The sequence below is a fragment of the Podarcis liolepis genome, assembly GCF_965112155.1.
Source record: "Podarcis liolepis genome assembly, chromosome: 4".
In the NCBI taxonomy this organism is placed as follows: domain Eukaryota; kingdom Metazoa; phylum Chordata; class Lepidosauria; order Squamata; family Lacertidae; genus Podarcis; species Podarcis liolepis.
In genome coordinates this window covers 85,717,450-85,743,636 of record NC_139558.1, presented here as the reverse complement: position 1 = coordinate 85,743,636, position 26,187 = coordinate 85,717,450, and the positions used below count along the sequence as shown (strand labels likewise).

The window sequence follows — 26,187 nt, the reverse complement described above, 5'->3', positions numbered from 1 at the left end:
TTCTCAACATCGTTTTGCATTCCCCTTGTTGCAGTACAGAAACATGGCCTTCCGTATTCCATATATTTAGACATAAAATGAGAAGGCTGTATATACTAATCACTCAACTTGGATAATGCTGCAAATGTAATCAAGCCAAGTCCAATAAATATGTTGTTCTGCATCTACCATGTTCACTGATATTCATTATAAATAATCCTTTTATTGTCTATGTTTTACTGTAATATAGACTCCTGCTTACTTGGTTTCCTAGTAATGGGTTTATAAACTCTTTAATGTGTGAAGTGCAAATAATATTTTGCATTTATATGCACTGGTCTTTTAAATGCACAGGTCTTGAGCAATTTTTACATGCAATAGGAGTTATAAGCAGAGGCATTTGTAAACCCAGTATAAAGACAGAGGGCAAGTAAGAGCCACCTTTTAACTTGGGTGAAAGCTGGGCAAGTTATTCTGAGCTCACTTCATATTAACTTGAAAATGTTCTGAGACCTTCCCGCAAAATCGGAAGATCTTATTGAAAGATAGAATTAATCAGCACATTGAGCTAGACCTCCGCTAGTGGAATATTTTCTCCCCAAAGCTACAAAGATCTAAAAACCAAAGTGCTAATTAGCTACTTATTAGAGACAGCCAGACTGACCATTACATGATTCTGGAAAAAAATATATGTGCCGACACAGTTACAGGTATAATTTTTGCAATGGCTTTCTAGACAGATGTGAATTCACTACAAAAACATACCAATATTGCATTTCAATGGCATTAGAAGATTGGGTTATGATTCTTTCTGTGTACACTCAAGGTTATTTTGAGAGAAAATCTGAGATATTTAAAATACAGCACTGCTTCCATGCATTTCTTTAGCATGGTATCCTCCTGTATGATAATATTCCATTCCACTGGACAGATTTCTCCCACTTGAGATAAGATAGGACTTCTGCCTTGAACAACACAGAGTCTCTCAATATACAGTGAAAGTATAGGTAAAGATTTTCATATGTAAATATTTCCCTTTGAGATGAACTGAACCAATGCTTACAGAGTCAGATATAAGTTATACAATAGTGCTCATTATACCCATCATTCCCTTTTGAAACTTAGTGCATTGTTCACTTCTGTGATCTGTGGTTTTCATTCCTCTGTTGATTCTGAGGGAGAGATTCTTAAACTCATTCTTCTAACCTTGTTGCTTAGCACAGACCTGTAATACACACCCATGCCAACAGCAGCAGTCACTGTGGAAAGGACTAACACACTTCCTACAATACTACCTACAATGACACCATTCCAGTTTTTTGAAATTGGCCCACTGTCAATGCTGCCTCCATATCCTTCCTTTAGACAGTCAGGAGGGGCCCAACCATAAGAACAATGGCAGTGTTTGTGGTTGTTGCATATTCCCCTGTTATGGCACTTTGTGACATTACAATCATACTGCAAGAGGGACACGTTCTTGCATTCCCTACTAATACACATCATGCCAGTGCCACAAGGTGTACCGTCTTCCACTGCTCCAAGATCAGCTACCTCCATTCCACTGTGGTAGTCTGTAGCCCAGCAGTTACTTTTGCCAATGGTGGTTTGAATGATGGTTTGGTGTTCCTCCAAGGTAGGTACACTATGGATATTACTACACTGCATTCGGCCACATAGAATATTTTCAGCATTGCATTTCTTAAAAATACCATGTTCAAGGCCACAATTGCCAAAGCGATCACCTCGAGCATTCAGTCCTCTGAAACAATCCTCTGAAGCTCGTACGGTTTTCTTGCCAAATATCTTTTCACACTGCCCATTCGGAGTACTACAACGACCATGATAGCAATAGACTCCATCACCACAAGGGGCACCATCTTGTACATAAACGTCTTCTGGACATTGGTCTGAAGTCCCAGTGCAAAATTCAGGAAGATCACACATACTAATACTCTTTCTGCAAATGGATCCAGGGGGACGGTACTTGCACCTGTCACAGCACAATCCAGAAGAACAATTGGCACATGGACGCAACGTGCAATCTGGCCTGCAACAATAATCCAATCGACACTGCTCAGTTGTACCACAGTCGCATTGCTCTCCTTTTTCCACTACTTTGTTCCCACAGTATTCGAGGTTATACATTTGATCAGGGTCTGGTGGAATCAACAAGCAAGGTGAGTCCTTTCGATTGAAATACTCATAGTAACTGCAGTTGCTAAACTTATCAACCTCTGAGTGCCAAGCAGACATAATGCAGGCACGTCGATCACATTTACAGACCAAATCATCATGGTTCATACCAAGATTATGTCCAAATTCATGGGCAAATAGCACAGAAAAATCAAACAAATTGAAATTCTTTGATACTATAACACCAGTAGCCCAATACTCACTACAAATTTCTCCTACATATGCTAGTCCAATAGGACCTATAAATGACCTGTATACAATTAAGTGAGCAGCATCATTCTTCAGATGGTTAAGTAGAGTGTTATGTCTCCATATACTAAAAGCATTAAGTGTGGCTCCGATACCGTGATCAACATCTATGAGGTTCTTTTCCGTCCATATCTCCAGTCCTGCTACAGACACATCAAGAAACAGTGGCTCAAAAAATGAATTTATAACATGGGTGGCCTCAAGAATTTTCAGAGCAATATCAGTTTCATTTTTATTAAACTTAACATATCGTTCATGCTCCACCACAAATGCCACTTCTGCATGTCTCTTGTGTGGCCACCAGAGTCCTGCTGGAGCACTTTTGACAGCCACATGCTCTGTGTCCTGGATCATGGCCTCTTGACGCCTTTGCTCTTCCTCCGTCAACCCACACCTCATGTGCATGGCACCCTCCACTGTTTCCAGACGATACACCACATGCTGAAAGGTAGCAGATGGCTGGACAGGTTCAATTTGATATGTCTCATTGTTAAGTTGTAACAGGCCCCTGAGACCCCCTGAGCAAGTGCAGATAGTGACTGAAGAGAGGGGCTTGTCCTGTATGAAGCCACTGTAGAAACAATCATCCCTGATGTAATGATAGTCACCCAGGAGGTCCCCTTCCTTATTGTACATGAAGATGGGGAAGCGTTTAGGAACAATGCCCTTCTTCCGCCTTAGGCGCACCACCTGGCCCTTCCCCTCAATCTGCAGCAGGTAGCTGACATCCTGGGTTTCCTGTAGTCCATACCTGAAGCTCAGTTTCCTTGGAATGGTCACCTCATAAGAGGCATACCTAAAGCCCTGAGGTGGTGTCTGGCTACCAGTCGCACTCAAGAGATTCCTCAAGAACATAATGAACAGCCATGCCAGGCTGCCACTCATTTTCCCAGAAAGAGGAAAGAATCTCTTGAAGCACCGCCTCTGGCATCTCATCCCTGAAAGGGAAGCCCCCAACAGTTGTTACCAGGTTAGTAAATAGATGGGAAGGAGGCTATATGTGAATCAGAAGAGGAGGAAGATATGTTGCCTAGCAACTGCCAGGGTGCTCCATCTGTGGAATGGGGGTGGAGCTTGGAGGATCAAAGATGGAACAGAATGGCAGAGGAAGAACAGGGACGAAAACATTCCTAAGAAGTTTCTGCCTGGGGGGGGTTGCAGGTTTGTCATTGGTTTTCTCCCAAGGAGCATGTGTCTTTTAATTTTGTGACTGCTGTCACCATCTGCAGTGATCATGGTGCCCAAGAAAGTAAAATCTCTCACTGCCTCCATTTCTTCCCCTTCTATTTGCCAGGAGGTGATGGGCCCAGTGACCATGATCTTAGTTTTTTTGATGTTGAGCTTCATATCATATTTTGCGCTCTCCTCTTTCACCCTCATTAAAAGGTTCTTTAATTCCTCCTCACTTTCTGTCATCAAGGTTGTGTCATCTGCATATTGAAGGTTGTTGATATTTCTTAGTTTTATCAAAAAGTGTATTGGCTTCCCTAAAAATAGTTCATTTTGAGGAATACCCCAATTTATTTCAAAATCTGCTCTAACTGAGAATTAGAAATAAGCTAGAATACTTTTTACTTGGTTTCCCAGTATTAGATTTATAAAATCTTTAATGTGTGAAGTGCAAAAAATATTTTGCATTTATATGCACTGGTGTTTTAAATACACAAATCTTGAGCCATCTTTACATGTAATGGGAGTTAAATACAGGGGCATTTGTAAACCGTGTATAAACTCAGAGGGCAAGTAAGGGCTACCTTTTGACCTGGGTGAAAGCTGGCTTCCCATAATATTCTCCCTCACAGTTGTGTTGTGTCTGAATACCTCAATTAGAGATAGGCAAGATATTCTGAGCTCACTTCAGATTAACTTGAAAATGTTCTGAGACCTTCCCCCAAAATCAGAAGATCTTATTGAAAGATGGAACTAATCAGCACATAGAGCTGGACGTTCAGCTAGTGGAATATTTTCTCCCCAAAGCCACAAAGATCAAAAAAGCAAAGCTCTAATTTGCTAATTATTAGAATCAGTCAGACTGACCATTACATGATTGGGGGGGGGGGATTGACAGCCTACTGGTATAACAAAATGTGGAATATTGTGCTAGTGGGAAAACTGGCAAACAAAGTAAGAATAACCAGGGTTGGTTTTTTTGGGGGGGTTGTTTTTTTTAAGGCTAAGCTTCTTTATGGAATAGTTTGGTTTTCTTATATACATTACAAGGCAGGAATCATCCTGGACAAAAGTATGCCAGGGTGCAAAAGCCCAGGGGATCATGGGTAAGCTGGGCATTGTGGGCAACTAAGTGAAATTCAGAGTTGAAGGAAAGCAATGGGCATAAGATAATCCAGTCCATTAATTGCAAAACGTCTACTCTGAGTATGACTCCAGCTCAAGGGTTTTATAAATCTCATATCTCCTTTGAAGCCAGATTTTACTGCACTGGCACCCACAGCAGTTGCCATGAGCACGGATCCAATTCTCCTGGTCTTTCCCACGTGGTCAGCAGTGGCGTAGCGTGGGGGGTGCAGGGGGGGCCGGCCGCACCGGGCGCAACATCTGGGGGTTAGGGTTAGGGGGCGCAAATCCACGGGTTAGGGGGCGCAAATCCACAGGTAAGGGGGCGCAAATTACTTGCCCCGGGTGCTGACAACCCACGCTACGCCACTGGTGGTCAGCAATGCTCGGTGTCAGATAGTGTGAGAAAGACAGGCATGCAAAAGAGGATATGATAGAGGAGAATGAAACAGTCCCCCTCGGGAGGTGGTGGACTTTCCTTCCTTGGAAGTTTTTAAGCAGAGGTTGGATGACCCTCTGTCATGGACGCTTTAGCTGAGATTCCTGCATTGCAAGGGATTGGACTAGATGAACCTTGAGACCCTTCCAACCCATTATTCTCTGGAGAAACAAGGCTAGAACATGAAGACATTCATTGAAGCTGAAGGATGGAAGATTCATGACAGACAGAACCATTTACATAGTGCATACTTAAACTATGGAATTTGTTCTCAAAAGGTGCAGTGATGGTCACCAGCTTTGGTTGCTTTTTAGAGGATTAGACAAATTAGACAAATTCCTAGCACATAAGGATATTAACATCTACGAGCCACAATAGAAGGAGGAGGAGGAGGAGTCTGGACTTGATAGCCCACCTTTCACTCCCCTTAAGGAGTCTCAAATTTGATAACCATCTCCTTTCCCTTCCTCCCCAACAACAAACACTCTGTGAGGTGAGTGAGGCTGAGAGACTTCAGAGAAGTGTGACTAGCCCAAGGTCACCCAACAGCTGCATGTGGAGGAGCGGGGAAACGAACCCGGTTCACCAGATTACGAGTCCACCGCTCTTAACCACGACACTATACTGGCTCTGTATGACCTCCAGTGTTGGAGCCAGTATGTCTCTGAACAGGGCCAGCCCACCTATGGGGCAAGGTGAGGTGACCACCTCAGGTAAGGTTGACTTGATTTGTGATGTAGATCTTCACTCCCCCATTTCTTCCCAGTGGTGTCATGGACAGGGCAGAGGAGGAAGAATGGTGGAGACCGCCACTGCAGGCGTTGACTAGAGAGGAGGAACCGGCAGGTAGCATAGACCTCCAGGAGTGGTTTGGCACAGAGCATACATGTAAGGGAGATGAGGGCAAAGGGGGAGAGGAGGAGGAGGAGAACGTGGACAGCATTCAGCAGAAGGAGGCTGAGCAGCAGTTGAATGAGATGCTGTCGCTGGAGAGTATCCCTGCCCCAAACAGGGATTTGCTGAATTCAGTCAAACAGAGAGCTCAGAGGCAGCTTACTCATACCAGTCACATTCAGAGGCAGGAGGAGAAGTCAGATGAACAGGAAAGTAATGAAGAAGGGGGTGGAACTTCACTCAGGGCAACATTAGGTGCATCTTGAATACTTCTCTGCAAATTCTATTATAAGCAGAACTGAAAAAACTTGCTGTTTCTCTATCTCGCAGCCTTCCTGGGAATCAAACTACTTTTGAATTGGCAAAGAAAGGAGGAAGATATCAAAGAAATTATAGTAAAATGGGAGAGGGAGCTGGGACATACGATCAAACCCAATATTTGGAATGAATTATGGACTAAAAATATAAAATTCACGGCTTGTTTCCTTATAAGGGAAAATCTTATGAAAATGTACTATAGGTGGTACCTGACCCCTGTAAAACTTGCAAAAATAAATAAATCAAATAATAACAAGTGCTGGCGATGTAAGGAACAGATAGGAACATAGTACCATATGTGGTGGTCCTGTCTAGAGATACCAACATTTTGCAACATGATTTATGAAGAGATAAAGAGATTGATAAAAACTATGCTGGGTCTTGGCCCAGTATACCTGAAGGAGCGTCTCCACCCCCATCGTTCTGCCCAGACGCTGAGGTCCAGTGCCGAGGGCCTTCTGGCGGTTCCCTCATTGCGAGAAGCAAAGCTACAGGGAACCAGGCAGAGGGCCTTTTCGGTAGGGGCGCCCACCCTGTGGAATGCCCTCCCATCAGATGTCAAATTGATAAACAACTACCTGACATTCAGAAGACATCTTAAGGCAGCCCTGTTCAGGGAAGTTTTTAATGTATGATATTTTAGTGGGGGTTTTTTGGTTTCTATGGAAGCCGCCCAGAGTGGCTGGGGAAACCCAGCCAGATGGGCGGGGTACAAATAATAAATTATTATTATTATTATACATTTAGCAAGAAAACGGAAGAATTTTTTTTAGGAATGGTTTCAGATAATATTCCCCAAAACAAAACTAGGCTATTTATGTATGCAACGTCAGCAGCAAAGGTTATAGTGGCAAAACACTGGAAAGATAAAAATACACCCACTAAAGAGGAATGGGTAGTCAAATTGTGCGAGTACTTGGAGCTCGCAAAGCTGACAGATGCAATAAGAGATAAACCTAAAAAATTGGTGAAAGAAGAATGGGAATGTTTAAATAATTATTTAGGGGACAAGGGCTCAGCAAGAAAGATCTGGCTATGTTTAGAATGATACCGCATAGAGAAATGTTCCCTGATACCAAGATGAGGGATTCCTTTGGAATGCAGATAGAGATACAGTGGTACCCCGCAAGACGAACGCCTCGCGAGACGAAAAACTCGCAAAACGAAAGGTTTTTTCGTTTTCGAGTTGCCTCGCAAGAGTTGCCTCGCAAGAGTTGCCTCGCAAGACGAATTTCCCGCCCCGGAAAGCTGTTCCGAAGTGGGGCGGGGGGGGGCGGGGACACCTGCCCCAGCCGCCGCACTTCGGAAAGCTGTTCCGAAGTGGGGAGGGGGGCGGGGACACCTGCCCCAGCCGCCCCACTTCGGAAAGCTGTTCCGAAGTGGGGAGGGGGGCGGGGACACCTGCCCCAGCCGCCCCACTTCGGAAAGCTGTTCCGAAGTGGGGAGGGGGGGTGGGGACACCTGCCCCAGCCGCCCCACTTCGGAAAGCTGTTCCGAAGTGGGGCGGGGGGCGGGGACACCTGCCCCAGCCGCCCCACTTCGGAAAACTGTTCCGAAGTGGGGAGGGGGGGCGGGGACACCTTCTGAAGGCGGGCAGGGGGCAAAAGTCTTTGTCCCCCCTGCCTGCCTTCCCAGGGGCTTTTAAATCGCCCCGGACAGCGGAGAAGTCCTCCGCTGTCCGGGGCGATTTTAAAATGCCGCCCGCAAGCATTTTAAGATCGCCCCGGACAGCGGAGAAGTCCTCCACTGTCCCAGGGTTTTTTAAAATGCTGGGGGTGGGAAGAAAAGCCCTTGTCCCCCCCCCCAGCCTTCAGAAGAGGTCCGGGGACAGACTGTCCCCGGACCTGGTCTGAAGGCGGTTTCCCTAGGAACGCATTAATTGATTTTCAATGCATTCCTATGGGAAACCGTGCATCGCAAGACGAAAAAACCGCAAGACGAAGAGACTTGCGGAACGAATTAATTTTGTCTTGCGAGGCACCACTGTAATTGATAAGAATAATGATCTGTTGTGAGCTTGACAGAAGTGTACAATAGATGAGTTTTCCTGCTTTGGCTCATCTTCCTTTTTCTTTTTCTTTCTTTTTTTTTCTTTTATGTTTCCTATAGTTGCTTATGTTCTGTGTCATGTACTTCGATATTATTTGTAGTTGTTTTTTTTAAAAAAAATCATTACTATTAAGGAATTTTCCTTTGTAATTTTGGTTGTCTATATATATATGTACCTGTTTAAAGCAAAATAAAAGTTTTAAAAAAGAAAGAAAGAAAAAGCTTTAATGAAAAGATTACACCCTCAAATATGTTACATAACATTCACCATTATTTCTATCATACCTTTTTGAAATATTATGTGTTGGTGGTTTTATAATATTTTTATTATATTGTCTCATTTCAACACTAACATTTCTGCCAACATAGTTATCGGTATAATGTTTGCAATGGCTTTCTAGACAGATGTGAATTCACTCCACAAACGTACAAATATTGCATTTCAATGGCTTTAGAGGATTGGGTTGTGATTCTATTCCTGTACACCCTAGGTTACTTTGGGAGAGGATCCGAGATATCCAAGATACCAGCACTGCTTCCATGCATTTCTTTAGCATGGTATGATAACATTTCATTCCACTGTACAGATTTCTCCCATTTACATAGGATAGGACTTCTGTCCTGAACAACAAAGAGACTCTCAACATACTGTGAAAGTATAGGCAAAGATTTTCATATGTGAATATTTCCCTTTGAGATGAACTGAACCAATGCTTACAGAGGCGAATATATGTTATGTAATAGTGCTCATTATACCCATCATACCCTTTTGAAACTTTCTGCATTGGTCGCTTCTGTGATCTAGAGTGGTTTTCACTCCTCTGTTGATTCTGATGGAGAGATTCTTAAACTCATTCTTCTAACCTTGTTGCTTAGCACAAACCTGTAATACACACCCATGCCAACAGCAGCAGTCACTGTGGAAAGGACTAACACACTTCCTACAATACTACCTACAATGACACCATTCCAGTTTTTTGAAATTGGCCCACTGTCAATGCTGCCCCCATATCCTTCCTTTAGACAGTCAGGAGGGGCCCAACCATAAGAACAATGGCAGTGTTTGTGGTTGTTGCATATTCCCCTGTTATGGCACTTTGTGACATTACAATCATACTGCAAGAGGGACACGTTCTTGCATTCCCTACTAATACACAGCATGCCAGTGCCACAAGGTGTACCGTCTTCCACTGCTCCAAGATCAGCTACCTCCATGCCACTGTGGTAGTCTGTAGCCCAGCAGTTACTTTTGCCAGTGGTGGTTTGAATGATGGTTTGGTGTTCCTCCAAGGTAGGTAGCACATAAATATTACTACACTGCATTCGGCCACATAGAATATTTTCAGCTTTGCATTTCTTAAAAATACCATGTTTTAGGCCACAGTTGCCAAAGCGATCACCTCGAGCATTCAGTCCTCTGAAACAATCCTCTGAAGCTCGTACGGTTTTCTTACCAAATATCTTTTCGCACTGCCCATTAGGAGTACTACAATGACCATGATAGCAATAGACTCCATCACCGCAAGTGGCACCATCTTGTACATAAACATCTTCCGGACACTGGTCTGAAGTTCCAGTGCAAAATTCAGGAAGATCACACATACTAATACTCTTTCTGCAAATGGATCCAGGGGGACGGTACTTGCACCTATCACAGCACAATCCAGAAGAACAGTTGGCACATGGACGCAACGTGCAATCTGGCCGGCAACAATAATCCAATCGACACTGCTCAGTTGTACCACAGTCGCATTGCTCTCCTTTTTCCACTACTTTGTTGCCACAGTATTCGAGGTTATACATTTGATCAGGGTCTGGTGGAATCAACAAGCAAGGTGAGTTCCTTCGATTGAAATACTCATAATAACTGCAGTTGCTAAACTTATCAACATCTGAGTCCCAAGCAGACATAATGCAGGCACGTCGGTCACATTTACAGACAAAATCATCATGTTTCATACCAAGATTATGTCCAAATTCATGGGCAAATAGCACAGAAAAATCAAACAAATTGAAATTCTTTGATACTACAACACCAGTAGCGAATTTCTCACTGCAAATTTGTCCTAGATATGCTATTCCAATAACACCTGTATACGACCTGTATACAATTAAGTGAGCAGCATCATTCTTTAGATGGTTAAGTAGAGTGTTACGTCTCCATATATTGAAAGCATTAAGTGTGGCTCCGATACTTTTATCAACATCTATGAGGTTCTTTTCCGTCCATATCTCCAGTCCTGCTACAGACACATCAAGAAACAGTGGCTCAAAAAATGAATTTATAACATGGGTGGCCTCAAGAATTTTCAGAGCAATATCAGTTTCATTTTTATTAAACTTAACGTATCGTTCATGCTCCACCACAAATGCCACTTCTGCATGTCTCTTGTGGGGCCACCAGAGTCCTGCTGGAGCACTTTTGACAGCCACATGCTCTGCCTCCTGGATCATGGCCTCTTGACGCCTTTGCTCTTCCTCTGTCAACCCACACCTCATGTGCATGGCACCCTCCACTGTTTCCAGCCGATACACCACATGCTGAAAGGTAGCAGATGGCTGGACAGGTTCAATTTGATATGTCTCATTGTTAAGTTGTAACAGGCCCCTGAGACCCCCTGAGCAAGTGCAGATAGTGACTGAAGAGAGGGGCTTGTCCTGTATGAAGCCACTGTAGAAACAATCATCCCTGATGTAGTGATAGTCACCCAGCAGGTCCCCTTCCTTATTGTACGTGAAGATGGGGAAATGTTTAGGAACAATGCCCTTCTTCTGCTTGAGATGTACCACCTGGCCCTTCCCCTCAATCTGCAGCAGGTAGCTGACATCCTGGGTTTCCTGTAGTCTATACCTGAAGCTCAGTTTCCTTGGGATGGTCACCTCATAAGAGGCATACCTAAAGCCCTGAGGTGGGTGGTGTCTGGCCACCAGTCTCACTCAGGAGATTCCTCAAGAACATAATGAGCAGCCATGCCAGACTGCCACTCATTTTCCAAGAAAGAGGAAATTATCTCTTGAAGCACCACTTCTGGCATCTCATCCCTGAAAGGGAAGCCCCAAAAAGTTGTTACCAGGTTAGTAGATAGATGGGAAGTAGGCTATATGTGAATTAGAAGAGGAGGAAGATAGGTTGCCTAGCAACTGCCAGTGTGCTCCGTCTGTGGAATGTGGGTGGAGCTTGGAGGATCAAAGATGGAACAGAATGGCAGAGGAAGAGCAGGGACGAAAACATTCCTAAGAAGTTTCTGCCTGAGAGGGTTGCATGAAGAAGAGCAAAAAAGGAGAGAGTCTTATAGCACCCCATGGACCGAAAAGTTATATTTCAGCATCAGTCAGTGGACATGAGCTCACTTCATACATTGGATGGGTCATAATCCTCAGTTGTCAGCTATGGAACTTTAAAAGTACTTTCTGTGACAATTCAACTAGTGTTTAAATGTATGCAAAACATAAAAATAACTGGTGATAGAACAATCACCTTGCATTGCTGAGTTCCTTTTCAGCTCTGAGGCAGAACCTCCTCTTCACTTGGCCAGTTGAAGAAGCCCAGGTGAGCAAAGTGCTTCTTTCGGTCACAGTTTTTACTCGTCCACCTCCTTCAGAGAAGGGAAGCCAGCAGGGAGTGCTGGCCACCAGCTCAGTCAAAACCACCTGGATGAGTGAATGGCCCCTCTAATCCCTCCCAATCCCCTTAGCATCTTCCTTTTTTGCACACCAAACTGTGGTCTCCCTTAATGGGAGATTCCATGCGCCCCTTTTGACTGGAGATACAACAAGAGATTCATTCTGGATCTTCTGCGTACAATATATGGTGTACACCACTGAAGTATGGATCTTCCCATCCTTAAATAAGTAAGGGAAATGAAAACTCTTAGGGTCATGTGAAATATTTTAGAAAGGGGATCTAGCATTACCAGAGAGCATCTTGTTGTTGTGTAGTCATTTAGTTGTGTCCGACTCTTTGTGAACTCATGGACCAGAGCATGCCAAGCACTCCTGTCTTCCACTGCCTCCCACAGTTTGGTCTAACTCATGGTAGTAGCTTCAGTAACACTGTCCAACCATCTCGTCCTCTGTCGTACCCTTCTCCTTGTGCCCTCAATCTTTCCCAGCATCAGGGTCTTTTCCAGGGAGTCTTCTCTTCTCATGAGGTGGCCAAAGTACTGGAGCCTCAGCTTCAGAATCTGTCCTTCCAGTGAGCACTCAGGGCTGATTTCCTTCAGAATGGAGAGGTTTGATCTTCTTGCAGTCCATGGGACTCTCAAGAGTCTCCTCCAGCACCATAATTCAAAAGCATCAATTCTTCGGCCATCAGCCTTCTTTATGGTCCAGCTCTCACTTCCATACAACACTACTGGGAAAACCATGGCTTTAACTATACGGACCTTTGTTGGCAAGGTGATGTCTCTGCTTTTTAAGATGCTGTCTAGGTTTGTCATCACCTTTCTCCCAAGGAGCAGGTGTCCTTTAATTTCGTGACTGCTGGCACCATCTACAGTGATCATGGAGCCCAAGAAAGTAAAATCTCTCACTGCCTCCATTTCTTCCCCTTCTATTTGCCAGGAGGTGATGGGCCCAGGGGCCATGATCTTAGTTTTTTTGATGTTGAGCTTCATACTGTATTTTGCGCTCTCCTTTTTCACCCTCATTAAAAGGTTCTTTAATTCCTCCTCACTTTCTGTCATCAAGGTTGTGTCATCTGCATATCTGAGGTTGTTGATATTTCTTAGTTTTATCAAAAAGTGTATTGGCTTCCCTAAAAATAGTTCATTTTGAGGAAAACCCCAATTTATTTCAAAATTTGCTCTCTGTTAATTAGAAATATGCTAGAATACTGTTTACTTGGTTTCCCAGTATTAGATTTATAAAATCTTTAATGTGTGAAGTGCAAAAAATATTTATAAAATCTTTAATGTGTGAAGTGCAAAAAATATTTTGCATTTATATGCACAAGTCTTGAGCCATTTTTACATGTAATGCGAGTTAAATACAGGGGGATTTGTAAACCCTGTATAAACTCAGAGGGCAAGTAATGGCTACCTTTTGACCTGGGTGAAAGCTGGCTTCCCATAATATTCTCCCTCACAGTTGTGTCTGAATACTTGAATTAGAGATAGGCAAGTTATTCTGAGCTCACTTCAGATTATCTTGAAAATTTTCTGAGACCTTCCCCCAAAATCAGAAGATCTTATTGAAAGATAGAACTAATCAGCCAATAGAGCTGAATGCTCAGCTAGTGGAATATTTTCTCCCCAAAGCTACAAATATCTAAAAAGCAAAGCGCTAATTAGCTACTTATTAGAGACAGCCAGACTGACCATTACATGATTCTAGAAAAAATATATGTGCCGACAGTATGACTCAGGACAGCTGAAGGGATTTATAAATCTCATATCTCATTTAAAGCCAGATTTTACTTCACTGGCACCCATGGCAGTTGCCATGAGCATGGAGCCAATTCTCCTGGTCTTTCCCACATGATCAGCACTGCTCGGTGTGAGTTGCTGATGGTGTGAGAAAGACAGGCATGCAAGAGAGGATATGATAGAGGAGTATGCAACAGTCTCCCTCGGGAGGTGGTGGACATTCCTTCCTTGGAGGTTTTTAAGCAGAGGTTGGATGACCCTCTGTCATGGATGCTTTTGCTGAGATCCCTGCATTGCAAGGGGTTGGACTAGATGATCCTTGAGTCCCTTCCAGCCCATGATTCTATGGAGAAACAAGGCTAGAACATGAAGACATTCAATGAAGCTGAAGGATTCAGGACAGAAAAAACCATTTACATAGTGCATACTTAAACTATAGAATTTGTTCTCCAAATGTGCAGTGATGGCCACTTTTGGTTGCTTTTTAGAGGATTAGACAAATTCATGGCACATAAGGATATTAACATCTACTAGACACAATAGAAGTAGTAGTAGTAGTAGTAGTAGTAGTAGTAGTAGAAGAAGAAGAAGAAGAAGAAGAAGAGTTTCGACTTGTAAGCCGCCTTTCACTCCCCTTAAAGGTAAAGGTACCCCCCGTACGGGCCAGTCGTGGCCGACTCTAGGGTTGTGCACCCATCTTACTTAAGAGGCCGGGGGCCAGCGCTGTCTGGAGACACTTCCGGGTCACATGGCCAGCGTGTCAAAGCTGCTCTGGCGAGCCGGCACCAGCGCAGCACATGGAAACGCTGTTTACCTTCCCGCTAGAAACTGCTACCTATTTATCTACTTGCACTTAGGGGTGCTTTCGAACTGCTAGGTGGGCAGGAGCTGGGACCGAAAGACAGGAGCTCACCCCGCCGCAGGGATTTGAACCACCGACCATGTGATTGGCAAGCCCTAGGCGCTGAGGTTTTACCCACAGCGCCACCCGCGTCCCTTCACTCCCCTTAAGGAGTCTCAAAGTGGCTAACCATCTCCTTTCCCTTCCTCCCCAACAACAAAAACTCTGTGAGGTGAGTCAGGCTGAGAGACTTCAGAGAAGTGTGATTAGCCCAAGGCCACCCAACAGCTGCATGTGGAGGAGCGAGGAAATGAACCCGGTTCACCAGATTATGTGTCTTAACCACGACACCACATCTGTATGATGTCCAGTGTTGGAGCCAGTATGGCTCTGAACAGGGCCAGCCCACCTATGGGGCAAGGTGAGGCAACCACCTCAGTTAAGGTTGATTTGATTTCCTCACCTTGTTTGTGATGTAGATCTTCACTTTCCCATTTCTTCCCAGTGGTGTCATGGACAGGGCAGAGGAGGAAGAATGGTGGAGACCACCGCTGCAGGCTTTGACTAGAGAGGAGAAATGGGCAGGTAGCATAGACCTCCAGGAGTGGTTTGGCACAGAGCATACATGTAAGGGAGAGGAGAGCAAAAGGGGAGAGGAGGAGGAGGAGGAGGAGAACATGGACAGGATTTAGCAGGAGGAGGCTGAGCAGCAGTTCAATGAGATCCTGTCGCTGGAGAGTATCCCAGAACCCATACCCTCCCCCTCAAACCAGGCATTCACTGAGTATAGTCGAACAGAGACCTCAGAGGCAACTGTCTCATACCAGTCACAGTCAGAGGCAGGAGGAGAAGTCAGATGAACAGGAAAGTAATGAAGAAAGGGGGTGGAACTTCACTCAGGGCAACATTAGGTGCATCTTGAATTCTTCTCTGCAAATTCTATTATAAGCAGAACTGAAAAGGCTTGCTGTTTCTCTATCTCACAGCCTTCTTGGGAATCGACCACAGCTGCCGACTGTACCCTAACTTCATTCCCTGCTTGTCCCTGATGTGGCTCTTCACCCATCCCTTATTCCATGCCGGGGGGGGGGGGATTTGGTATATTCCACGTTAAAGTACAGAGATGGTCTCAAAATATCTGAAAAGGTTTTTCCCAAAAAATAGTTTGTGGATAAACCAAAGATTACGCTGTGTGACACATTTTATCAACAAACTGTTAAAACAAAAAACTTTATTGAAAAAAATTGCACCCTCAAATATGTTACAAAATATCCACCATTATTTCCATCATAGCTATTTGAAATATTATGTGTTGTTGGTTTTATAATATTTTTAATATATTGTCTCATTTCAACATTAACATTTCTGCCAACACAGTTATTGGTATAACGTTTGCAATGGCTTTCTAGACAGATGTGAATTCACTCCACAAACGTACAAATATTGCATTTCAATGGCTTGAGAGGATTGGGTTATGATTCTTTCTGTGTACACCCAAGGTTACTTTGAGAGAAAACCTGAGATATTCAAAATACCAGCACTGCTTCCATGCATTTCTTTAACATGGTATGCTCCTATATGATAACATTCCATTCCACTGGACAGATTTCACCCATTTACATAGGATAGGACTTCTGTCTTGAACAACAAAGAGACTCTCAAAATACTGTGAAAGTATAAACAAAGATTTCCATGTGAATATTTCCCTTTGAGATGAACTGAACCAATGCTTACAGAGTCAAATATATGTTATATAATAGTGCTCATTATATCCATCATACCCTTTTGAAACTTTCTGCATTGTTCACTACTGTGATCTAGAGTGGTTTTCATTCCTCTGCTCATTATGATGGAGAGATTCTTGAACTCTTTCTTCTAACAGTGTTGCTTAGCACAAACCTGTAATACACACCCATGCCAACAGCAGCAGTCACTGTGGAAAGGACTAACACACTTCCTACAATACTACCTACAATGACACCATTCCAGTTTTTTGAAATTGGCCCACTGTCAATGCTGCCCCCATATCCTTTCTTTAGACAGTCAGGAGGGGCCCAACCATAAGAACAATGGCAGTGTTTGTGGTTGTTGCATATTCCCCTGTTATGGCACTTTGTGGCATTACAATCATACTGCAAGAGGGACACGTTCTTGCATTCCCTACTAATACACAGCATGCCAGTGCCACAAGGTGTACCGTCTTCCACTGCTCCAAGATCAGCTATCTCCATTCCACTGTGGTAGTCTGTAGCCCAGCAGTTACTTTTGCCAATGGTGGTTTGAATGATGGTTTGGTGTTCCTCCAAGGTAGGTACACTATGGATGTTACTACACTGCATTCGGCCACATAGAATATTTTCAGCATTGCATTTCTTAAATATACCATGTTCAAGGCCACAGTTGCCAAAGCGATCACCTCGAGCATTCAGTCCTCTGAAACAATCCTCTGAAGCTCGTACGGTTTTCTTGCCAAATATCTTTTCACACTGCCCATTCGGAGTACTACAACGACCATGATAGCAATAGACTCCATCACCGCAAGGGGCACCATCTTGTACATAAACGTCTTCTGGACACTGATCTGAAGTACCAGTGCAAAACTCAGGCAGGTCACAGATGCCAATACTCTTTCTGCAAATGGATCCAGGGGGACGGTACTTGCACATGGCACAGCACAGTCCAGAAGAACAATTGGCACATGGACGCAACGTGCAATCTGGCCTGCAACACTGATCTGATTGACACTGTGCAGCTGAACCACAGTCACATTGCTCTCCTTTTTCCACTACTTTGTTCCCACAGTATTCGAGGTTATAGATTTGATCAGGGTCTGGTGGAATCAACAAGCAAGATGAGTCCTTTCGATTGAAATACCTATGGTAACTGCAGTTGCTAAACTTATCAGTCCGTGAGTGCCAAGCGGCCATAATGCAGGCACGTCGATCACATTTACAGTCCGAACTATCATGGGGCATACCAAGATTATGCCCAAATTCATGGGCAAATAGCACAGAAAAATCAAACAAATTGAAATATATTGATACTTCAAGAGCAGTGGCCCAATATTTACTACAAATTTGTCCTACATATGCTAGTCCAATAGTACTTCCATACGACCTGTATACAATTAAGTGAGCAGCATCATTCTTTAGATGGTTAAGTAGAGTGTTACGGCTCCATATACTAAAAGCTTTAAGTGTGGCACCTATTCCACCATCAACATCTATGAGGTTCTTTTCTGACCATATCTCCAGACCTGCTATAGACACTTCAACTAAAAATGGCTCAAAAAATGAATTTACCATATGGATGGTCTCAAGAAGTTTCATAGCAATATCAGTTTCATTTTTATTAAACTTAACATATCGTTCATGCTCCACCACAAATGCCACTTCTGCATGTCTCTTGTGGGGCCACCAGAGTCCTGCTGGAGCACTTTTGACAACCACATGCTCTGCCTCCTGGATGATGGCCTCTTGACGCCTTTGCTCTTCCTCCGTCAACCCACACCTCATGTGCATGGCACCCCCCACTGTTTCCAGCCGATACACCACATGCTGAAAGGTAGCAGATGGCTGGACAGGTTCAATTTGATATGTCTCATTCTTAAGTTGTAACAGGCCCCTGAGTCCCCCTGAGCAAGTGCTGAGAGTGACTGAAGAGAGAGGCTTGTCCTGTAAGAAGCCACTGTAGAAGCAATCATCCCTGATGTAGTGATAGTCACTCAGGAGGTCCCCTTCCTTATTGTACGTGAAGATGGGGAAATGTTTAGGAACAATGCCCTTCTTCTGCTTGAGATGCACCACTTGCCCCTTCCCCTCAATCTGCAGCAGGTAGCTGACATCCAGGGTTTCCTGTAGTCCATACCTGAAGCTCAGTTTCCTTGGGATGGTCACCTCATAAGAGGCATACCTAAAGCCCTGAGGTGGTGTCTGGCCACGAGTCTCAATCAGGAGATTCCTCAAGAACATAATGAGCAGCCATGCCAGACTGCCGCTCATTTTCCAAGAAAGAGGAAAGAATCTCTTGAAGCACCACCTCTGGCATCTTATCCCTGAAAGGGAAGCTCCAAACAGTTGTTACCAGGTTAGTAGATAGATGGGAAGTAGGCTATATGTGAATTAGAAGAGGAAGATATGTTGCCTAGCAGCTGCCAGTGTGCTCCATCTGTGGAATGTGGGCGGAGCTTGGAGGATCAAAGAAGGAACAGAATGGCAGAAGAAGAGCAAGGAAGAAAACATTCCTAAGAAGTTTCTGCCTGGGAGGGTTGCAGGAAGAAGAGCAAAAAAGAGAGAGAGTCTTATAGCACCCCATGGACTAACAAGTTCTATTTCAGCATCAGTCAGTGGACATGAGCTCACTTCATACATTGGATGGGTCATAATCCTCAGTTGTCAGGTATGGAACATTAAAAGTACTTTCTGTGACAATTCAACTAGTGTTTAAATGTATGCAAAACATAAAAATAACTGGTGATAGAACAATCACCTTGCATTGCTGAGTTCCTTTTCAGCTCTGAGGCAGAACCTCCTCTTCACTTGGCCAGGTGAAGAAGCCCAGGTGAGCAATGTGCTTCTTCTAGCCACAGTTTTTACTCGTCCACCTCCTTCAGAGAAGGGAAGCCAGCAGGGAGTGCTGGCCGCCACCTCAGTCAAAACCATCTGGATGAGTGAATGGCCCCTCTAATCCCTCCCAATCCCCTTAGCATCTTCCTTTTTTGCACACCAAACTGCATCCTCCCTCAGTGGGAGATTCCATGCGCCCCTTTTGACTGGAGATACAACAAGAGATTCATTCTGGATCTTCTGCATACAATATATGGTGTACACCCCTGAACTATTGATCTTCCCATCCTTAAATAAGTAAGGTACTCTTAGGGGCATGTGAAACATTTTAGAAAGGGGATCTAGCATTATCAGAGTGCATCTTACCCTCTAGTTTTATCCAAAAGTGTTTTGGCTTCCCTAAATATAGTTCATTTTGAGGAATACCCCAATTTATTTCAAAATCTGCTCTGAGAATTTGAGATAATCTAGAATACTCTTTACTTGGTTTTCCAGTATAAGATTTATAAAATATTTAATCTGTGAGGTGCAAAAAATATTTTGCATTTATATGCACTGGTGTTTTACGTGTATTGGGAGTTAAATACAGGGGGATTTGTAAACCCTGTATAAGCTCAGAGGGCAAATAAGGGCTACCTTTTGACCTGGGTGAAAGCTGGTTTCCCATAATATTCTCCCTCACAGTTGTGTTGTGTCTGAATGCTTCAATTAGAGATAGGCAAGTTATTCTGAGCTCACTTCAGATTAACTTGAAAATTTTCTGAAAACTTCCCCCAAAATCAGAAGATCTTATTGAAAGATAGAACTAATCAGCACATAGAGCTGGATCTTCAGCTAGTGGAATTTTTCTCCCCAAAGCTACAAAGATCTAAAAAGCAACACTCTAATTTGCTACTTATTAGAATCAGCCAGACTGACCATTACATGATGGTGGGGGGGGGGGGATGACAGCCTACTGGTATAACAAAATATGGAATATTGTGCTAGTGGGGAAACTGGCAAACAAAGTAAGAATAACCAAGGTTGTTGTTGTTGTTTTTAAGGCTAAGCTTCTTTATGGAATAGTTTGGTTTTCTTATATACATTACAAGGCAGGAATCATCCTGGACAACAGTATGCCAGGGTGCAAAAGCCCAGGGGATCATGGGTAAGCTGGGCATTGTAGGCAACTAAGTGAAATTCAGAGTCGAAGGAAAGCAATGGGCATAAATTGCAAAAGGTCTACACTGAGTATGACTCCAGCTCAAGGGTTTTATAAATCTCATATCTCCATGATTCTATGGAGAAACAAGACTAGAACATGAAGACATTCAGTGAAGCTGAAGGATGGAAGATTCAGGACAGCTGAAGGGATTTATGAAGCTCATATCTCCTTTGAAGCCAGATTTTACTTCACTGGCACCCATGGCAGTTGCCATGAGCATGGAGCCAATTTTCCTGGTCTTTCCCACATGATCAGCACTGCTCGGTGTGAGTTGCTGATGGTGTGAGAAAGACAGGCATGCAAGAGAGAATATGATAGAGGAGTATGCAACAGTCTCCCTCGGGAGGTGGTGGACTTTCCTTCCTTGGAGGTTTTTAAGCAGAGGTTGGATGACCCTCTGTCATGGACGCTTTAGCTGAGATCCCTGCATTGCAAGGGGTTGGACTAGATGAACCTTGAGACCCTTCCAGCCCATGATTCTATGGAGAAACAAGGCTAGAACATGAAGACATTCATCGAAGCAGAAGGATGGAAGATTCATGACAGACAGAACCATTTACATAGTGCATACTTAAACTATAGAATTTGTTCTCAAAAGGTACAGTGATGGTCACCAGCTTTGGTTGCTTTTTAGAGATTTAGACAAATTCGTAGCACATAAGGATATTAACATTTACTAGCTACAATAGAAGAAGAGAAGAAGAAGAGTTTGGACTTGTATGCCGCCTTTCACTCCTCTTAAGGAGTCTCAAAGCGGCTAACAATCTCCTTTCCCTTCCTCCCCAACAACAAACATGCTGTGAGGTGAGTGAGGCTGAGAGACTTCAGAGAAGTGTGACTAGCCCAAGGTCACCCAACAGCTGCATGTGGAGGAGTTGGGAAGAGTCCACCGCTCTTAAACCACTACACCACACTGGCTCTGTATGACGTCCAATGTTGGAGCCAGTATGTCTCTGAACAGGGCCAACCCACCTATGGGGCAAGGTGAGGCAACCACCCAGGTAAGGCTGATTTGATTTCCCCACCTTGTTTGTGATGTAGATCTTCACTCCCCCATTTCTTCCCAGTGGTGTCATGGACAGGGCAGAGGAGGAAGAATGGTGGAGACCACCGCTGCAGGCTTTGACTAGAGAGAAGGAACGGTCAGGTAGCATAGACCTCCAGGAGTGGTTTGGCACAGAGCATACCTGTAAGGGAGATGAGGGGAAGGAAGTTGGGGGGGGGGAGTTGGGGGGAAATGGGAGAGGAGGAGGAGGCGAACATGGATAGCATTCAGCAGGAGGAGGCTGAGCAGCAGTTGAATGAGATGATGTCACTGGAGAGTATCCCAGAACCCGTTCTCTCTCCCCAAACCAGGCATTCGCTGAGAATAGTCAAACAGAGAGCTCAGAGGCAACTGTCTCATACCAGTCACAGTCAGAGGCAGGAGGAGAAGTCAGATGAACAGGAAAGTAACGGAGAAGGGGGGTGGAACTTCACTCAGGGCAACGTTAGGCATTAGGTGCTTCTTGAATTCTTCTCTGCAAATTGTATTATAAGCAGAACTGAAAAAGCTTGCTGTTTCTCTATCCCACAGTCTTCCTGGGAATCAGCTGCAGCAAAAGTGGTTTGTGGATAAACCAAAGATTACCCTGTGTGACAATTTTTTATCAACAAGCTGCTAAACAGAAAACTTTAATAAAAAGATTGCACCCTCAAATATTTTACATAACATTCAGCATTATTTCCATCATAGCTTTTTGAAATATTATGTCCTGGTGGTTTTATAATATTTTTAATATATTGTCTCATTTCAACATTAACATTTCTGCCAACACAGTTATCAGTATAACGTTTGCAATGGCTTTCTAGACAGACATGGATTCACTTCACAAACGTACAAATATTGCATTTCAATGGCTTGAGAGGATTGGGTTGAGATTCTATCCCTGTACAACCAAGGTTACTTTGAGAGAAAATCTGAGATATTCAAAATACCAGCACTGCTTCCATGCATTTCTTTAGCATGGTAATGCTCCTGTATGATAACATTCCATTCCACTGGACAGATTTCACCCACTCAACATAGGATAGGACTTCTGTCTTGAACAACAAAGAGGCTCTCAACAGAAAGTGAAAGTATAGGCAAATATTTTCATATGTGAATATTTCCCTTTCAGATGAACTGAACCAATGCTTACAGAGGCGAATATATGTTATGTAATAGTGCTCATTATACCAATCATACCCTTTTGAAAATTTCTGCATTGGTCGCTTCTGTGATCTAGTGTGGTTTTCATTCCTCTGTTGATTCTGAGGGAGAGATTCTTAAACTCATTCTTCTAACACTGTTGCTTAGCACAAACCTGTAATACACACCCATGCCAACAGCAGCAGTCACCGTGGAAAGGACTAATACACTTCCTACAATATTACCTCCAATCACACCATTCCAGTTTTTTGAAATTGGCCCACTGTCAATGCTGCCCCCATATCCTTCCTTTAGACAGTCAGGAGGGGCCCAACCATAAGAACAATGGCAGTGTTTGTGGTTGTTGCATATTCCCCTGTTATGGCACTTTGTGACATTACAATCATACTGCAAGAGGGACACGTTCTTGCATTCCCTACTAATACACAGCATGCCAGTGCCACAAGGTGTACCGTCTTCCACTGCTCCAAGATCAGCTACCTCCATTCCACTGTGGTAGTCTGTAGCCCAGCAGTTACTTTTGCCAATGGTGGTTTGAATGATGGTTTGGTGTTCCTCCAAGGTCGGTACACTATGGATATTACTACACTGCATTCGGCCACATAGAATATTTTCAGCATTGCATTTCTTTAAAATACCATGTTCAAGGCCACAATTGCCAAAGCGATCACCTCGAACATTCAGTCCTCTGAAACAATCCTCTGAAGCTCGTACGGTTTTCTTGCCAAATATCTTTTCACACTGCCCATTCGGAGTACTACAACGACCATGATAGCAATAGACTCCATCACCACAAGGGGCACCATCTTGTACATAAACGTCTTCTGGACATTGGTCTGAAGTTCCAGTGCAAAATTCAGGAAGATCACACATACTAATACTCTTTCTGCAAATGGATCCAGGGGGACGGTACTTGCACCTGTCACAGCACAATCCAGAAGAACAATTGGCACATGGACGCAACGTGCAATCTGGCCTGCAACAATAATCCAATCGACACTGTTCAGTTGTACCACAGTCACATTGCTCTCCTTTTTCTACTACTTTGTTCCCACAGTATTCGAGGTTATAGATTTGATCAGGGTCTGGTGGAATCAACAAACAAGGTGAGTCCTTTCGATTGAAATACCTATGGTAACTGCAGTTGCTAAACTTATCAGTCCGTGAGTGCCAAGCAGACATAATGCAGGCACGTCGATCACAATTACAGTCCGAACTATCATGGGGCATGCCAAGATTATGTCCAAATTCATGGGCAAATAGCACAGAAAAATCAAACAAATTGAAATATATTGATACTTCAAGAGCAGTGGCCCAATATTTACTACAAATTTGTCCTACATATGCTAGTCCAATAGTACTTCCATACGACCTGTATACAATTAAGTGAGCAGCATCATTCTTTAGATGGTTAAGTAGAGTGTTACGGCTCCATATACTAAAAGCTTTAAGTGTGGCACCTATTCTACCATCAACATCTATGAGGTTCTTTTCTGACCATATCTCCAGTCCTGCTATAGACACTTCAACTAAAAATGGCTCAAAAAATGAATTTACCATATGGATGGTCTCAAGAAGTTTCATAGCAATATCAGTTTCATTTTTATTAAACTTAACATATCGTTCATGCTCCACCACAAATGCCACTTCTGCATGTCTCTTGTGTGGCCACCAGAGTCCTGCTGGAGCACTTTTGACAGCCACATGCTCTGCCTCCTGGATCATGGCCTCTTGACGCTCTTGCTCTTCCTCCGTCAACCCACACCTCATGTGCATGGCACCGTCCACTGTTTCCAGTCGATACACCACATGCTGAAAGGTAGCAGATGGCTGGACAGGTTCAATTTGATATGTCTCATTCTTAAGTTGTAACAGGCCCCTGAGTCCCTCTGAGCAAGTGCTGAGAGTGACTGAAGAGAGAGGCTTGTCCTGTATGAAGCCACTGTAGAAACAATCATCCCTGATGTAATGATAGTCACTCAGGAGGTCCCCTTCCTTATTGTACGTGAAGATGGGGAAGTGTTTAGGAACAATGCCCTTCTTCTGCTTGAGATACACCACCTGGCCCTTCCCCTCAACCTGCAGCAGGTAGCTGACATCCAGGGTTTCCTGTAGTCCATACCTGAAGCTCAGTTTCCTTGGGATGGTCACCTCATAAGAGGCATACCTAAAGCCCTGAGGTGGTGTCTGGCCACCAGTCTCAATCAGGAGATTCCTCAAGAACATAATGAGCAGCCATGCCAGGCTGCCACTCATTTTGCCAGAAAGAGGAAAGAATCTCTTGAAGCACCACCTCTGGCATCTCATCCTTGAAAGGGAAGCTCCAAACAGTTGTTACCAGGTTAGTAGATAGATGGGAAGTAGGCTATATGTGAATTAGAAGAGGAGGAAGATATGTTGCCAAGCAACTGCCAGTGTGCTCCGTCTGTGGAATGTGGGCGGAGCTTGGAGGATCAAAGATGGAACAGAATGGCAGAGGAAGAGCAGGGAAGAAAACATTCCTAAGAAGTTTCTGCCTGAGAGGGTTGCGTGAAGAAGAGCAAAAAAGAGAGAGAGTCTTATAGCATCCCATGGACTAACAAGTTCTATTTCAGCATCAGTCAGTGGGCATGAACCCACTTCATACATTGGATGGGTTATAATCTTCAGTTGTCAGGTATGGAATACAAAAAGTACTTTCTGTGACAATTCAACTAGTGTTTAAATGTATGCAAAACATAAAAATAACTGGTGATAGAACAATCGTCTTTGCATTGCTGAGTTCCTTATCAGCTCTGAGGCAAAAGCTCCTCTTCACTTGGCCAGTTGAAGAAGCCCAGGTGAGCAAAGTGCTTCTTCCGTCCATAGTTTCCACTCGTCCACCTCCTTCAGAGGAGGGAAGCCAGCATGGAGTGTTGGCCACCAGCTCAGTCAAAACCACCCAAAATAGTGATTGACCCCTCTAATCCCTCCCAATCCCCTTAGCATCTTCCTTTTTTGCACACCAAGCTGCAGCCTTCCTCAACGGGAGCTTCCATGAGTTCCTGCTCCCGGCCTTGAGTTCCAAATCTCCCACAGTTTCTTTCCCAAATGAAGCACCTCAGTGGCACACAATGGGCACCCAGGTCTCTTCACTTTCCAGCGCCATAGTTGTTCTGTCAGGTACTGGACTTCCCCTGCTCTTCCCACCCCCACACAAATTCACCACCATCACCTCAGTTCTGTCCCACTTTCCAGTTTGACTTGGTTCATTCTGGCAGCTGCTGCAGGACACAAAACTCCCCCCAACCTTCTCCCTCCATTTCAAGAAAGTGGAGTGCCTTACCTGGTAGGTGGGTGGTGGGGCTGTGTGCACCTCTGGCTCACAGTCTCACCACACTGCTTGCCAGCCAAGGGGTGTTGCTGGGTGGCCTATACCACCCCAGAAAAACCCCTTCCATCCAGGAGCCAGTCCAGGGTGATGCAGCAGAAGCACAATTATTGCACACACACACCAGGCCTGTGTCTCCAGTGGGGGCCACCTTGGTCAACCCCTAGGTACACCCCTTCTTCGTGCATACAGCCCATAGCACCTAGCTACCATACCTAAGTTCCTTGAATTCCCCCATCAAAAGCAACCTGCCAC

At 44.1% G+C, this 26,187-nt stretch overlaps 3 protein-coding genes across 3 annotated transcripts; all 3 read right to left on the bottom strand.

The window, feature by feature from the left end:
- Positions 1-585: 585 nt before the first annotated feature.
- Positions 586-3,478, bottom strand: LOC310705684 (disintegrin and metalloproteinase domain-containing protein 21-like). Its single transcript, XM_083500432.1, has one exon. It carries the CDS (start codon positions 3,355-3,357, stop codon positions 1,135-1,137), a length of 2,223 nt encoding a protein of 740 aa, XP_083356558.1. The 5' UTR covers positions 3,358-3,478; the 3' UTR covers positions 586-1,134.
- Positions 3,479-9,067: 5,589 nt separating this feature from the next.
- On the bottom strand, positions 9,068-19,218 carry LOC310705395 (disintegrin and metalloproteinase domain-containing protein 20-like). The gene is made up of 2 exons (XM_083500096.1): positions 16,523-19,218; positions 9,068-9,299 (listed from the first exon to the last, which is right to left on the bottom strand). Exons 1-2 carry the CDS (start codon positions 18,622-18,624, stop codon positions 9,230-9,232), a joined length of 2,172 nt encoding a protein of 723 aa, XP_083356222.1. The 5' UTR covers positions 18,625-19,218; the 3' UTR covers positions 9,068-9,229.
- Positions 19,219-21,919: 2,701 nt separating this feature from the next.
- Positions 21,920-25,399, bottom strand: LOC310705113 (disintegrin and metalloproteinase domain-containing protein 20-like). The gene has a single exon (XM_083499559.1). It carries the CDS (start codon positions 24,888-24,890, stop codon positions 22,668-22,670), a length of 2,223 nt encoding a protein of 740 aa, XP_083355685.1. The 5' UTR covers positions 24,891-25,399; the 3' UTR covers positions 21,920-22,667.
- Between the last annotated feature and the right edge of the window lie 788 nt (positions 25,400-26,187).

Excerpts from the sequence above, each read along its gene's own strand:
- LOC310705684 (XM_083500432.1), bottom strand. The coding sequence starts at position 3,357 with ATGAGATGCCAGAGGCGGTGCTTCAAGAGATTCTTTCCTCTTTCTGGG.
- LOC310705395 (XM_083500096.1), bottom strand. The coding sequence starts at position 18,624 with ATGAGCGGCAGTCTGGCATGGCTGCTCATTATGTTCTTGAGGAATCTC. Across the intron at positions 9,300-16,522 it reads GGCATGGGTGTGTATTACAG|GTTTGTGCTAAGCAACAAGG; the intron begins GTTTGTGCTAAG and ends TGTGTATTACAG.
- LOC310705113 (XM_083499559.1), bottom strand. The coding sequence starts at position 24,890 with ATGAGATGCCAGAGGTGGTGCTTCAAGAGATTCTTTCCTCTTTCTGGC.